This window comes from Lepidochelys olivacea (assembly GCF_965140295.1).
Source record: "Lepidochelys olivacea isolate rLepOli2 genome assembly, chromosome: 2".
NCBI lineage: Eukaryota > Metazoa > Chordata > Testudines > Cheloniidae > Lepidochelys > Lepidochelys olivacea.
This window is the reverse complement of record NC_140412.1, coordinates 230,808,895-230,823,752: the sequence shown is the minus strand read 5'-3', so window position 1 is coordinate 230,823,752 and position 14,858 is coordinate 230,808,895. Positions and strand designations below refer to the sequence as shown.

At 41.3% G+C, this 14,858-nt stretch overlaps 1 protein-coding gene across 1 annotated transcript in view; it reads right to left on the bottom strand.

Annotated features, from left to right (window-relative positions):
• LOC311515807 (macrophage mannose receptor 1-like) overlaps window positions 1–14,069 on the bottom strand; it is a 93,079-nt gene extending 79,010 nt beyond the window's left edge. Inside the window, exons 1-3 of the mRNA XM_084619145.1 lie at window positions 13,889–14,069; window positions 8,066–8,467; window positions 6,389–6,562 (exon numbers count right to left, since the gene is read on the bottom strand). Of these exons, the coding sequence (XP_084475271.1) occupies window positions 6,389–6,562; window positions 8,066–8,467; window positions 13,889–13,949 (637 nt within the window). The 5' untranslated portion in view covers window positions 13,950–14,069. The remainder of the gene's footprint in view (window positions 1–6,388; window positions 6,563–8,065; window positions 8,468–13,888) is intronic.
• Between the last annotated feature and the right edge of the window lie 789 nt (window positions 14,070–14,858).

The following is a 14,858-nucleotide window of genomic DNA, read 5'->3' as shown; positions in this document are numbered from 1 at the left end:
GTATTAATATATATAGTCCATAGCTAAGCCAGGACAGTAGAATTGACTGAACTACTCATTACATATAATAGGCCAGACTCTTAGCCAATTACTCAGGCAGTGTAAAGCCCCTGTCTAGGCTTGAACATGACCAGCTAAAAACATGCTGAGGAGTTAGCTTGCATCTACATGAGGGAAAAGGTTGGGCTTAGGTAGGGCTTAACCAGAACGGGTTAGCAAAGCGAGAATCAACTCGACCACTTTTCCAAATCAAGACAATGCCTCTGGATGATGGGACAGAACAGAGCCTAATGGCCTACGTCTCCTAACTTCTTCTAATTTTCTCATTCTGAATCTTCTTTTCAGTAATAAAATACGAGCCTTAGACTGTGCTAAAATTCTTGCCTCAAAGAGTTGAAACTTGTATGTTTGCTGATCATGGGAAAAGAGCTGAAATTCCTGCAGCATAAATCAGAGGCTCTCCATTTGTAAGCTGTGAAACAGTTGAGAGAAAGGGGTCTTTTCCTTTTCCTATCTCAGAAGAGCTCAGAAAACTTTAGTGTGCGAATCAGAGAAAAGCATTACAATAAACAACACTGAAGACAAAGGAGAGTATATGTTAAGTGTCAGTAGGTCAGTAGCCAGTTCCACTTTTTCCTGAATTGGAGCTGGTAGCCTGCAGATAATATAAAATGCTTTGTTTCAAATTAGCCTGACACACTAGAAACAAAAATATATGTTGCAATATACATTTTCCTGGAAATTGACAAATTTTAATATCAGTATCTAAAAAAAGACCGTGTCCAAGATGTTTTATGAATACAGGAAAGAATAATCTTTTTAGTATCATATGTTCTGTTTAAAAAAGCACCCTGAACTGGGGCACAGCAAGTATTGACTTGAGGTAACAGGGAGAAAATTAAATCATACCGGATGTTACTACTTATTTTTTTCCAAAAAATACGTTTGACACGTTAAGAAGTGTTTTTAAAAAAATTTAGGTGCATTAATATGCTCTGGCCTGTTGGCAGCTACTTTTCTACAAGACAATTACTACAGGGGGATAGGAAAGAAAATGCATTTGAAAATCAAAGGAATTTTTTTTTTATGGTTAAAATCTTCCAAAAGCTCTTGTCTTGCAGAGCTTAGGAGCGTCACAGAACAAAGCTTCAGTTCTGAACCCTGGGACTGAGGGAAGCTGCCCAGGCTTCAATGCCATTGTTACTCAAGCTAGATTTTATCTAGTTAGATCTGAACAGGCTACAATGACATCTCCCAATTGTAGATATACCCTTAGAACAACTCAATTACAAGGTTTCCAGCCTCCACAGGCCTGAATCTCAGAAGCCTTCTCAGCAATCTTTTAGAATTGGAGCTACCCAGAGTACCAGAACTTCAGGAAGAAGGGGAAGATTACGATTTCTGGGAATGATGCAGATTTAATGTTTAACCTAATTTAATTACACATGCGTGTACAACACATTTTTCTTAAGGTGCACACTTAATAAACAAACACAACTCTGCTGCATACATTCAGTGGGCAATTTTCAAACACCTCTAATTCACTGAAACCTGGCCATTTCCTCCAGAGCAAGTCCATGCAGTATTTGTCTTTGAGGGCCTCAGAGATATTTTACCAAAAAAGTAATAAGGTCACATTTTCCTTATTCTCAAAAATACTCAATCTTTAAAAAAAACAAAAAAACACCTTTGGGCAGAGACCAAGCATGGAAAATTTCAGCCCTAAAGACCCTGTTTCCGAAAGTTATTAGTGAGCACAAATATTTATTGTTATAGTTAGTGCTCTGATGGAAGCTAATGCAACGTGAACTTTTAGAGGTCAGAACAAGCACCCCACAATTATATAGTAGATATAACATCAAGGGATGTTAACATTTTGTTGCATCTTAGCAATGAGCAGACCAGAGTCAAGATAAACCCTTTATTAGGAACAGAAAATATGTACAGAAATCAGGTCACAAACTTTCTGCTGCTCTGTGTAGCTACTTTCTTTGTTTCTGCTCCAAGCAGGAACAGTGTCATGGGAAAGCCAAGACTGCATTTAGAGAATACAGGAAGCGTGTCCTCTCTACTTTTCCTGGAGGACTTATCAATAGCACAAACTGTCACCACAAGATTGCAAGTTCAACTCCAGCCCGTATCAGTAATAGTAGTAACATTTTTACCATCTACCAGCGGCTCAGTGGTCTATGGAGAGGAAGCCAGTGGTCTCGGTCCACTTCCCAGTATACAGATGCTATCACTCTCAAAACAAGCACGACAACTGACACTTTTGTTAGCATGCTTAATAGAGTCACACCATGGGCAGCATCATTACAAGAGGAAATCGAGAGACAATTCTGCTACACAGCCAATACATTTGGCTTATATCTATATCTCTCCCACAGTCAGGAAGGAACCCAGCTATTTTTATATATGGACTCCACATATGTGGCTAAACACAGTGCTGTCTCAGGTAGAAAAGAAAACAAAAAAATGTCTGAAGTGTCCCAAAATCTGCCTTCTGCTTATCTCCTAGCTCTCTTCCGTTGAAGTGCTCTTCCCCTTCCTCTCGCTGAGAGAATCCAAGACCCAGATAAATTTATCAGGTCCCTCTGACTGTTTATAAATGTTAGGTCATCCACATGAATGAAAAGAAACAATAGGATATGACTTGAGTGACCAGTTATACAGCACAAGTTTCAAATCACAGATACACTTGCAATGAACTGTTCATGAACAATCCATAGGCTAAACATCTGTTTGCAGTAAACAGCTGAACAATTGCCAACAGTGAAAAATTCTGTAATTGTGGTAGGTATTTCACAGACAATTTGTGAGTGGATCCAGAGATATCCAATTTCACAAAATTAATTGCTTATGGTTAATTGTTCAGCCAGCTCCACTCATGACCTTACACTATATAACAAGACTCCTTCCCAAGCCCCATTGCCTGAGGTGCTCTCTGGCTCTCCCACATAATGTCTCATCTAACCTCAATTGTAAGTTCCTTGGGGCAGGGACTGTGTCTTATTTATCTGTAAAATGTCTGTCTCTCTCTCTCTCTCACACACACACACACACAAATAGCAACAAGCTTCCCCACTCCCGAATGTTCTGTAAACGGAGTTGTCGTCTCCATTGCTGTCAAGCCAGCATCTTTTTTATGAGCACTAAATTTACATGGAAAAAACGTAATAGTTTAGTTGCTTGCACTGAATACATTCAATTTATATAGCTGCTCAGGGCAGTTTAATACAGAGTAATAGCCCTTTCTTATTTGAGTACATTGTCCCATGATTAAAAAGCTCTGTTGTGATGCTATTATTCTTTAGCTTTTAGATATAACTAAGCCTGCCATGAATACCACCTTTTTTGATACCCAAGAACATCAATTTACAGTCCACTATGGCTTTGGGGCATTTTAGAAAAAATCTGTCAAGACTTGCAAGAAAGCCTATTTTGGATGAAAAAAAATCAAATCAATTGTTTTGTTACAAAGGAGTTAATACAGCTCAAAGAAGTTGTTAGGCCAGAGCATTCCCACCCATAGGATTGAAATAGGCTCAGATGTAAACCCTAGATCCAAACAGTATGCAATAACATGGTGAGTTCAAAACTGGATCTGAATACGAATTCTGCAGCTCAGGCCTGTCTTTAATTAAAATGTACCACACAAATAAACATCATATTTAATTCTAGTACTGAAGAACCAGGAAGCAAACATGAAGGCAATCAACATAATGCAGTTCTTTGCAAAAACAATCATCTGAATGAATTTTCGCGAATTATGTCAAAGAACCAAATATCATTTTAACAATTTCAAGATGCTGCCTCATCTGTTTTATTTAGAGCATCCTAGACCAGAGGTGGGCAAACTACGGCCCGCGGGACCGTCCTGCCTGGACCCTGAGCTCCCAGCCAGGGAGACTAGCCCCCGGCCCCTCCCACACTGTCCCTCCTCCCCTGCAGCCACATGGCTTCTGCCCGCCCACCTCTCAGGCTTTTCAATAAGCCTGTCCAGCTGCTCTGAGTGGCACGGTAAGGGGGCAGGGGTGGGGGGTTGGATAAGGGGCAGGAGGTCCTGGGGGGAGTCAGGGGACGGTTGGATGGGGCGGAAGTTCGGGGCGGGGGCAGTCAGGAAACAGGGAGCGGGGGGGTGTTGGATGGGGGGTGGGGTCCCAAGGAGTCTGGGGGTCCCTTGGGGGGGACAGGGAGCAGGGGGGGTGGATTGGGGTGGGGCCTTGGGGGGGCAGTTAGGGATGGGGGTTCCGGGAGGGGGCGGTCAGGGGACAAGGAGTGGGGTAAGGCGTTAGATGGGTCGGAGGCCTGTCAGGGAGCGGGGGTGTGGATAGGGGTCAGAGCAGTCAGGGGACTGGGAGCAGGGAGGGTTGGATAGGGGGTGGGGTCCCGGGTGGGCAGTTAGGGGCAGGGGTCCTGGGAGGAGGCGGTCAGGGGACAAGGAGCTGGGGGGGGTTGGATGGGTTGGGGGTTCTGAGGGGGACGGGAAGTGGGAGGGGGCAGATAGGGGGCGGGGGCCAAGCTGTTTGCAGAGGCACAGCCTTCCCTACCCAGCCCTCCATACTGTTTCACTAACCCGATGTGGCCCTCGGGCCAAAAAGTTTGCCCACCCCTGTCCTAGGCAATTAACACATAAAGTGAGTCCTGTTTAGTGTGATGTCTTTATGGGATTAAGGTTTGCAATGTTATTGGTACTGAATTTAAGAGAGCTGCTACTGACATGGAGGAAAAAAAGAATTTCAAATATTATTTCTTCTGAAAGGCAATGTGAGGAAATTATGCAAGGCAGACAAGAGGAGGCACAGTGTGCCTTAAAGAATGAAGGCATGGTTACCTGTAACTGTTGTGGTTTTCTCAGAGTCTTAGCTTTATTATGGTAACACTGTCATGATGCTACAAATGAGGCTGAGATGAGGCTTTTGTTCTAAACCCCTACATCCTAACCTGTCTGAAATGATTCTAGTTGTATTCTGTCATCAAGGCAGAATAAACACAGCCCACAGTTTTCCCAGCACCACACAGTGGTGTTTCTCTTGGCTCTGGCTACAGTCAGCTGACGCTCTACTGATAGAACACAACAAGGAAAAAGGGCCCTCAGCACTGGGCCAAAAAAAGGAAGAGCACCCTCACGGTGGAAAGAAGGCAGGCCAGAGGAGCAAGGGCTCAGTAAATCTAGCTGATTTCACGAGTGGGAGTAGCTTGTACCTAGTGATCTTTCAGTGTCTCTCAAGTTTATAAAGGCCTTCTAAAGACTTGGGACCTTTTGGACAAGTCCTGTAGAAATTACCAAGTTTGAAATCCGTAGGGTTCAATAACAACTAAATAGGGATCTATGGAAATTCCTCCAGAATCCTATAAAGCACATCATCCCTCTAAAGGGTTTTTGAATCATCCTATAGAAATCTATCGAAGATATAATGTTCCTCACTTGGTTATCTCTCCAAATGATCCACTTCTGAAATCTAGCTTGGCAATTTGGAATTATTTTTTTAAAATGTACTCAGTTATTCATTACTTGTTTTTATCATAGTTAAAAATGAAAGGGCATTTCCTTTTCAACTCCTCTTTTCAGAGACTCTTTTGAAACAATTACCAATTAACATTTGAGGTAATAAAAATGAGAAAGTTTCTCAGCACAGAAGTGAGCTTTTTAAATGTTTGAAGAAGCTTCAGCCTTTTTTTAAAAAAAGACAGTCATTCAATGTAAGTGCATTAGGATGATTAAATAAATACATTTTATCTTGTACTTTTTATTTTAAATAAAAAACTAAGGTTTTTAACTTGCACTAAAGTCAGGAAATTTAGAGTGAAGCTTCCTTATTTTAACTGTGACTATACATTGCAGTTAGCTTTTTCCTTACAGGATCACAAAACACCAGGCAATCTGACATACTATTGTATTTGAGTAGTAATAGACTTGAGTATAATACACTGAATAGAAGTTTTCTGCAAAACTGTGTGCACCATTTTATGTTTAAATTGCATCTTTTTCTACAACATAGGGTCACATTTTCAAGACAACACCCTAGCTTCTAGTTCTACTGCTCAAAATTATGCAGATACCTTTTTGCATGCTTAAACACAGTACAGTATCTGTGTTTAATTGCCCTATTACACGAGCAAATCTGATAACTACAGGCTCAAATACACACTTTCATAATTTTGCATGGGTGCAGTTGGAGGCTGTACTTTTTACAGCTGGGTCCTAGCTACATATATGTAGTATTTAATAAGCTTCCCTAGAAAGAACATCAAGGCCGTGAAAAACATACAAAATTCAAATTTTTTATTGTACAGTAAAGATATGAAAATGAGGGACACATCCGCATTATTAGTTTGCTAAATAATATGTGATGTCAGAAAGTCTTAAAAAACATACAAAACTTACATTTCAGCGGACAAAATCCATATTTTTTGTCTGCATCAAAGTTGTCAGTTGTCCCACACCAGAGCCAGCCATCTGACCTGCCATCATCTGTACACTCAGCATACCATTTTCTATCAAACTTGAATGGGAATACGCAGGGTGCTCCATTGGCATTTCCTAGCAAGGTAAACATACCTAAGGAGATCGAATAATAAAAAAATATGAAATATGGAACCTATGTCTGCCCAAGTTTGTGGTAATAATATGGTAGACAGAACATCGTGCCACAGGATGTAATCTGTGCAAGCAATGCGTTGCCAATAATACCACATTCTATTTCCTTATTCTCAAACTTCCTGTCTCCTTTTCTATGATGAAATTCAGTTTGAGTTCTTAGTGTCAGTAAAAAACTAAAAATTTTCATTGAACAGAATTAACCAAGCATTCCTATTTTAAAATTTCAGAGTACAGTATTAATAAGTATACAAAAAGTCAGTAGGGCTGAGGTATTACTACCAGTTAAGAATATCATTACTGAACTTCTGTAACACAAAGTACATTTGTTCTATGAACCAATTCAGTTATTGACTACAGTAGTTGGGGAGAATACATGTAATGATGAATTGGAAGGGTCTATACATAACAATGGCCCAAATTCTGTTATTCTTAGTTAAAATTCCCATTCATTTCTAAAGGAGTTTTGCCTGGTAAGGACTGCAGGATTTGGCTTACTAAACTAAATGAATAGCATAGGGCTGGTGGGTGTGTGATTTGCATGCAGCCCTGTGTTGGGGGAGGTACAGAGCAGCATTATCCATGGGGGAGTACTGGGACAGACTGTTTCTCAGGAAGTATAATCTGTCCCAGAGCATCCTGGTATACACTTGAGATACCAATGGTCAAGTGCACAGGGATCGTGGGGCCATGACCCCAGCTCCTTCCTGCCTGCTTTCAAGCAACGTGCTCCCTTGGGCTTTAATTCTGCCCCTGGGCTAGGGAGTGCTACTGTGATTAGCCAGCCCTGGGACAAACAGTGAAAGGGCAACTAATCTTACATGCCTCCTTCCTGTGTGTTCGTCTGAAATTGATCAGAGTCTGACCCATAATCATTCATGTGTTAAAAAAAAATCCTAAAGAAGCAGCCACAATTATTTTATATATTTATATCAACAAAAACATTGTACAATTAAATTCATTAAAATATCCAGTTTATTTACATATTCCACAAATGTCCGCTCTGGGAACTGCCTCAAGTAATGAGCCAGTAATTTTCAGTGTCCGGGAGCTAAACAGATGAACAGTTACACAAACTCCAAGATAAACAGAGTATATGTCTATATTTATTCCCAAAGAGGGAATGCCTACATAACAGTGATTGAGTTTGCATTCTCAGAGTTTCTGTACACGCTCCTACACACGTACAAACAACAGCAGCATTAAATACTATATTTGTAAAGTTATATTCTTGTCTTGTGTAATTAGTGCTACTATTTGGCAGAATTGCTTTTTAGAACGTGAGTTCACCAATAGAGCCCAATTCTGTAATAAATGACCCTTCTCAAAACTCCAGTTGATTTCATTGGGAGTTCTGCTCACTGAACAGTTACAAGACTAAGAAAATTAATAGGCATCAAAATGCTCTAATAAGTACACTAAGAAATTAGTTTAGAATGAAGAGATTAATTTTCAGAACATTACCTTCATAGAATCGGGAGCACAAATCATCTCTGGTTCCATAGATCTTCCACTTACTCCATACTCCTGATCCCTTGTAGAGCATAATATTCTTTTCCTGTTTGTTGCCATAGTTGAAAAATAAATCTTCACCTTGGATTGCAAAAAGGGTCTCATTTCTGCATTCCCATTTTTGGAGTTCACTTGCCTTATCACACGGATACAAAGTGATTGGAACCCAGTCTTTCTTTGACGGCACTCCTAAGCATAACTTCAGTGCTACGCTCATCAGCTGGTGATCAGAGACCCACCTGAATTTTTGAGACTCATTGTCCTGGTTGCAATTCGCAGTTGTAACTGAACTAGAACTCAGAACTTGTACACAGCGCTTGTGGTCTTCATTATATATTAAAAATAGTTTGGTATCTGTAAAACAAAAAAAACCACAACAATAATATTGCATGGGGATGATTTTAGGTAGACGTAAAGGTTTTTTGACTCAAGCAAGGGTCTTTTGATGCTTGACTTTGGGTTAAGACCTATCTACTGTTCAGTTAAACTAGGAATGATTCTCTAGTGCCCTGCACCTTAAGTAATCATTTCCCCTATTCAACGTGTGCGCAAAATGCTACTAATTCTGATTTTACACATTTTGCCTATGTGTAAATGACAATACAAAAGGTGGAAGGCAGTGGAGAGTCAGATCCTGAGACCTAAATCAGCAGTCAAACTGGAAGGGCAGGAAAAAAAAAAAGAAAAAAAGCTGTGACCACAGGAGTCATTAAAAGCCATTCACCATGCACCATAGATTGTGCAGCTCTTCAAAATATGATTGTGCGCAATCTCTGGGCTCCCTGAGATTGCTCCCATTCAGTGAGGTTTGAAAGTACTCATGGACTCCTTGGCCCTGGCTTCCCCTTAGAATCATAGAATATCAGGGTTGGAAGGGACCTCAGGAGGTCATCTAGTCCAACCCCCTGCTCAAAGCAGGACCAATCCCCAACTAAATCATCCCAGCCAGGGCTTTCTCAAGCCTGACCTTAAAAATATCTAAGGAAGGAGATTCCACCACCTCCCTAGGTAACGCATTCCAGTGTTTCACCACCCTCCTAGTGAAAAAGTTTTTCCTAATATCCAACCTAAACCTCCCCCACTGCAACTTGAGACCATTACTCCTTGTCCTGTCCTCTTCTACCACTGAGAACAGTCTAGATCCATCCTCTTTGGAACCCCCTTTCAGGTAGTTGAAAACAGCTATCAAATCCCCCCTCAGGGGGTGGGGGGGAGTCTGATGCGCTGACAATCTATGCTAAGGTCCCTGGGCTTCCTTCTTTAATGGGAGTGGTTGTACCTGCCAAATATCAGCCACTCATGGTGCCCAAATGATATATCACTCAAGTAAATTGTGCAGATCTGTGATCCCCACATCCTCCTTTCCCACATGCTTTCACACGGAATGAAATAGCTAACAGTGTTGACGTTTTAACTATCACCACAGAGTACTGTCATTAACACCTGCCTAAACTATTGTTCCAGAATTTCTTACAATTTAAAAAAAAAATGGCTGGAAATTGGTGAAAAAATGTTAACTTCACAGTTTTCTGGGTAATATCACTCTTCTGTTTTTCTTCAACGTTCAAAAAAATCTCTTATATTCTGAAACATAGATACAATTTTTCATTTTCAACCCATTGTAGCTCAAAAAGTAGTTAAAGGACTTCTATTTGCGTTGAATGCTGATAACTATCCACGCTAGCTAGAAAGCCAGTCATGTGTACGTGGTGGGCATGAGATTGACAGCAGCAGCACTCGACTTGTCCTGTACTTCTGACCTGCTCCTGAAGGAGAGATGGCCGCTTGGTAACCTGGGCCATGCAGGTAACTGAGCTGCTACCACTCTTCCAGAGTGGGCCTGGAGGTGGAAAAAGAGGAGGAAACAGTGTGAGGAGATGGCACCCTCGCCTCCTGCCCCTCTTCCTCTTCTGAGCTGGCTCCCTGCTCCAGAAGGAGAGATGGCAATTACCAGATAGGGAGCTGGGTCCAGCGAGTTCCAGCACTTCCAAAATTTGGGTGAAGATTGGTTAAAATAACAAATAACAGCTTTTGTAAAACCTGGGAAATTTTCAGTAGAAAGCAGTAAAAACAGAAAACAAAGGGCCTTATGCATAGGTTCACACTCAGTTCGCATTTTCAAGGTTTCCTCCACAACCATAACAGTTAGAGATTTCCTTCTCCTTTCCTCTCCCACCCCGTGCTTTACGTTATATCTAAATCTATCATGGAGACCCGTAGACTATATCCAGCTGGGCACACAGCTCAAGAGTTGTCACCCGTGATCCATTTAACATGAATTTTAAAATTGGTGTTGCCCTGTTTAACAGTTCAGTCTGATGGTTAATGACATAATTCAAAGCTGGTACAGTACTTAAAATGCCCTTTCAGATATGCAGTAAGAAAGACTCATTATTTTTTATGACTTAAGGCATTCAGAATAATTGGTAATTATTGAATAAAATAATTGTAAATAAAATTAATTACATAAGTTGCGAATACTTTGGGGGGTGCCAGGTTAGCTCCAAAATATATTGTATTGTATTTTTTGTTGAGACTCCAAGGTGTAAGTAATTATACTCTTCGGAGGAAGGATAACCCGGAGATGAATAACCTGCTGTTTCAATAAAAAGCTGACCTGGACTTATCTCATCCATTCTTTGGTTTCCTTCTCTTGTCCTCTGGCTTCCAACTCATTAGGAAGCCGCATAAAACTGATGAGCACTGGAGACAAACTCCTGCCTTTTGCCAATTCGTTATACTTGCAGACAATACAAGGAAATGTATAAGTATCATCACTAGTGATACATTTTTTTATTATGCTTTTGTACTAGCAGTTAACCCAAAGTTACTGTAAACTGGTATATGCAATGTTTACAATTGAAACACCCCTTTTCTTTTCCTGAATCCTTATTTGAAGTCACTAGTCATTCCTCTGGAATGGTGTTTGAAACATGAAGGGACATATGAATCTTTAGCGCATCAGGCACGTAAATATCTTGCAATGCCGGCTACAACAGTGCCATGTGAATGCCTGTTCTCACTTTCAGGGGACATTGTAAACAAGAAGTGGGCAGCATTATCTCCCGCAAATTGTAACCAAACTTGTACGTCTGAGCGACTGGCTAAAGTAGGATTGAGTGAACATGCAGGCTCTAAAATTTTACATTGTTTTATTTTTGAATGCAGGCTTTTTGGTATATAATTCCACATTTGTAAGTTCAACTCTCATGATAAAGAGATTGCACTTTAGTACTTGTATTAGGTGAACTGAAAAATACTATCTCTTTTGTTTTTTTACAGTGCAAATACTTGTAATCAAAATAAATATAAAGTGAGCACCGTACACTTTGTATTCTGTGTTGTAATTGAAATCAATATATTTGAAAATGTAGAAAACATCCAAAAATATTTAAATAAACGATATTCTATTATTGTTTAACAGTGTGATTAATCGCGATTAATTTTTTTAATCTACTATTTAAATAAGGCTGTACTATAGTAGTTCTCAGACTGGACAGGCCCAAGCAGCCAATGGGTCAGTGAAGACTTTGTAGGAGAGTTAAGGGAGTGGATGCAACTTGCCTAGATTTTCAGTGTTAAAGATTGTAGTAGGAAGAGAGCCTAAGACATAAGCCTTTGTATCAGAGGCCTGGTATGAGGCAGGACCTGCTCACAGAATCTGGCAAGAACAGATATTGCAGAAATACACATTCCTAAGGAGTGCTAGTGACAGAGTACTCATGCAAACACATCCCGATATCAAGTGGTACCAAAACATCCCAGTATCAAGGATGGTATAAAAACATTCCCCAAGGATAACAGGAACACAAGGACCCCTCCTAAAAGATAAGGTCAGAATGACAGTAAACAATAGAGATGTTTTGATCGAACCAACATGTACGAGGTGATGGGTGATAACTAGCCATGTCAGGGAGCAGTAACTAACTTGTTTTTATCAGGGTATAAAGATGCATCTCAGAGGGAGTATCTTTGTCTGGCCTAGAGAGGAACGGAAAGTCACACCGTTCACTGAGCTGGTCCATTGTTACTAGCTTACATGTATTAGTGGTCAGGTAGAGTCTGCAGGATACTAGTACTGTGCTTTGTTGACAATAAACCTGGCTGGGTGCCTTCATCCCTTAACAGATTGTGTGGTCATTGGGCGGTTCGCTCAAGGTCTGCCATGCCAGCTGTCTGCGCAGGGCTGGGCCAGCACACAGGGGGAACAGCCATATGCAGCCAAATGTCTATCAGCATCTAACCACAAATTTACACAAAACTGTGATCATTCACAGAGTAGTGGGAGGCTTACACAAAATAGGGTTCCTCAGCTTTTGAAAGTTGGAGGACCTCTGGTCCTCTGTTGTTACCTCTGAATCCCCTTTGTGCGTGTGTTTTGAGTTGTGCTGCTAATAAACCTGCAGATATTTATAGAAATAGGTTTAAAAAAACAAAAACAGCACCAAACTCCCCCCCCCCCCGCAATCCAGCTGCTGAAAAATGTCCAGCCAGCTAAGTAAGAGATCACCACATATCCCTACAGCACATTATTTAGGCATGAATCCCCTCTGTGGTGTGATTCAGGGATTAGTCTAGATTCTACCACTGGACAAAGTCGGATAAGCAACTTCGGGCACTTAGAGCCCGATTCTGACCTTTTTGATCCAGTATAAATCAGCAGTAACACCACAGACATCAGTAAAGTTACATTGGTTTTATACTGGTGTAACGGATATCAGAATTAGGCCCATAGTGTTTAGTGTCACATCCCAGAGAGGTCACAGATCTAGTCAAAGTGGCGGCTTGTTAGTGGAAATCAGAATTGTGCTTTGCTGGTGAGAGGCTCCGACAGACACGTAGCTGCTTGATCTATCTGAAGCCATTCAGATTCTTAGCTTGGCACAGACTGGAAAAGAAGGGACTCTGCTTCTGTACCAATGAGAGAATGGGATAGAAAGAACAACTCTAGCGGTAGGCAGATAAAGGAAACATTTCAGCCAATGCATAGGGTGTGAGAGAGGAGCTTCTTCAGTGAAGACCAGGTCAGAGAACAGAGGAAATAGGTGCCTTGAAGTTGTGACTCTATCTGCTGGGCTAAAAGTTACATGATGCTAGGCTCAAACCTCTCAGAAATCCAGAGGCATTTCCTCCTTGGTCCCTCAGTGCTGTGGGGAAAGGTAAGGGAGTGCAGCTAGAGCTCCAAGAGAGAAAGGAGAAGGGGGGCAGATGATCAAGAGGGAGAACAGGAGAAGCAGCTGAGGGAGGAGCTTGTAGAGACAGCAGAACTTGCGGGGGGGGGGGCGCGGCAGAGATAATGGAGAAGGGCATAGAAGAGCGGTCTCCAGAACTCCAAAATAAGATCTTGTTTTATTGCTTTAGAAGTAGCAAAGCAGTGGCAGCAGAGCTGTGTACATGACTTGCAACTCATGGCTCCTCTGAATAGGAAGGGGCATATTATACAGTCCACACTCTGACAGGGTCACAACTGCTTCTAACTGTTCCCCCAGAAGGAGCCTTTTCAAGAGTCTCTGTCTCTGCCCCTCCCCCAGCTCTGCTCCCGCTCATCACTGCTGTGCGTGTAAATCCTGTAAATCCTTCACCTGACAGAGGATTCCACAGATCACAGTGAGAGGGGCAAACATTTCTACCACATTAGTTTAAAATGTGTACATCAAGGCTGATAACAAATCGAGAATGATCAGACTCTGCAACACAAAGTTTGTCTTAAAGCATGAGAACAGATGCACTTTCACACCAACATCCACATTCACAGCACAGACAGAACAGACTTACCAAGCAGCTGAAAGGCACTCTGAATGAGAGAGAGAAAAACCAGGAGCAGGGAGAGAGTCATCACAAATGTTTGATTATTTTCTTCCCCACCACAAAAATAAACGGTGAAGAACTGTAATTGGTTTCTATCATGAGGATATTTCTGAAGCGAGCCAGGTAGCAGGTCCTCAGCACTTGTGAAGGGCTGATGGATCAGGGGAAATCTCTGTGCTCTAAATGATAAGGAAATATCCTGTCACATGGGGTGTTTTGAAATAACAGGAATTCACAGTTCAAACTTTGCTTTCCTAAGCTAATTTCTCTGCTGAGGGAAGAGTCTCCAACAGAAAGGTAGGTGATAAAGTGATGACAGATGAGGGCAGTTTTTCAGGGACTTTGTTAGTGATTTTCCAAGGAAATCAGCCCTCAAAAGAGGACACTGGTGAGCATGAAGTGTCCAACCAGTAGTGAAAGAGCAGATTTTCCCCCCTGCCTTCACAGCTAAACCTTAAACTTCAAATACATACTCACTATGCTGACTTGTAATCTCGTTATTCCTGAATATAGAAATGGTTGTAATATGGGATTTTTAGACATTAGAGTATCAAATATCTCTTCCTTTCCTTTAATAGTATATAAATATACTTGGAGCGTGAAAAGATTTTCTTCTAAATTGCATGTTTCCTTGTAGCACAGGAAGATTACAACACAGCTGAAAAGTGAAATTTAAAAAAAAAAAATTGAGAGGTTCACTCAGCAAAAGTGAAGAGTATGTACCACAGCATTTATGGGGTGATACTGAAGCATAAACAGGCAGGACATTGGGAAGCAGCAGGGAGGGGAAAGTAGAGATGGTACAAAAGGCTCTGGGGTGTCTACATTCCCCTTGTCCCAGCAATTCTCTTAGCAACCCTGATAAAAGTTGACATTTCTTTGCTTTGTTGGGGGCAATAGCCAGTAGCATCTAGCTAATGAAGGGATTTAAGAGGGA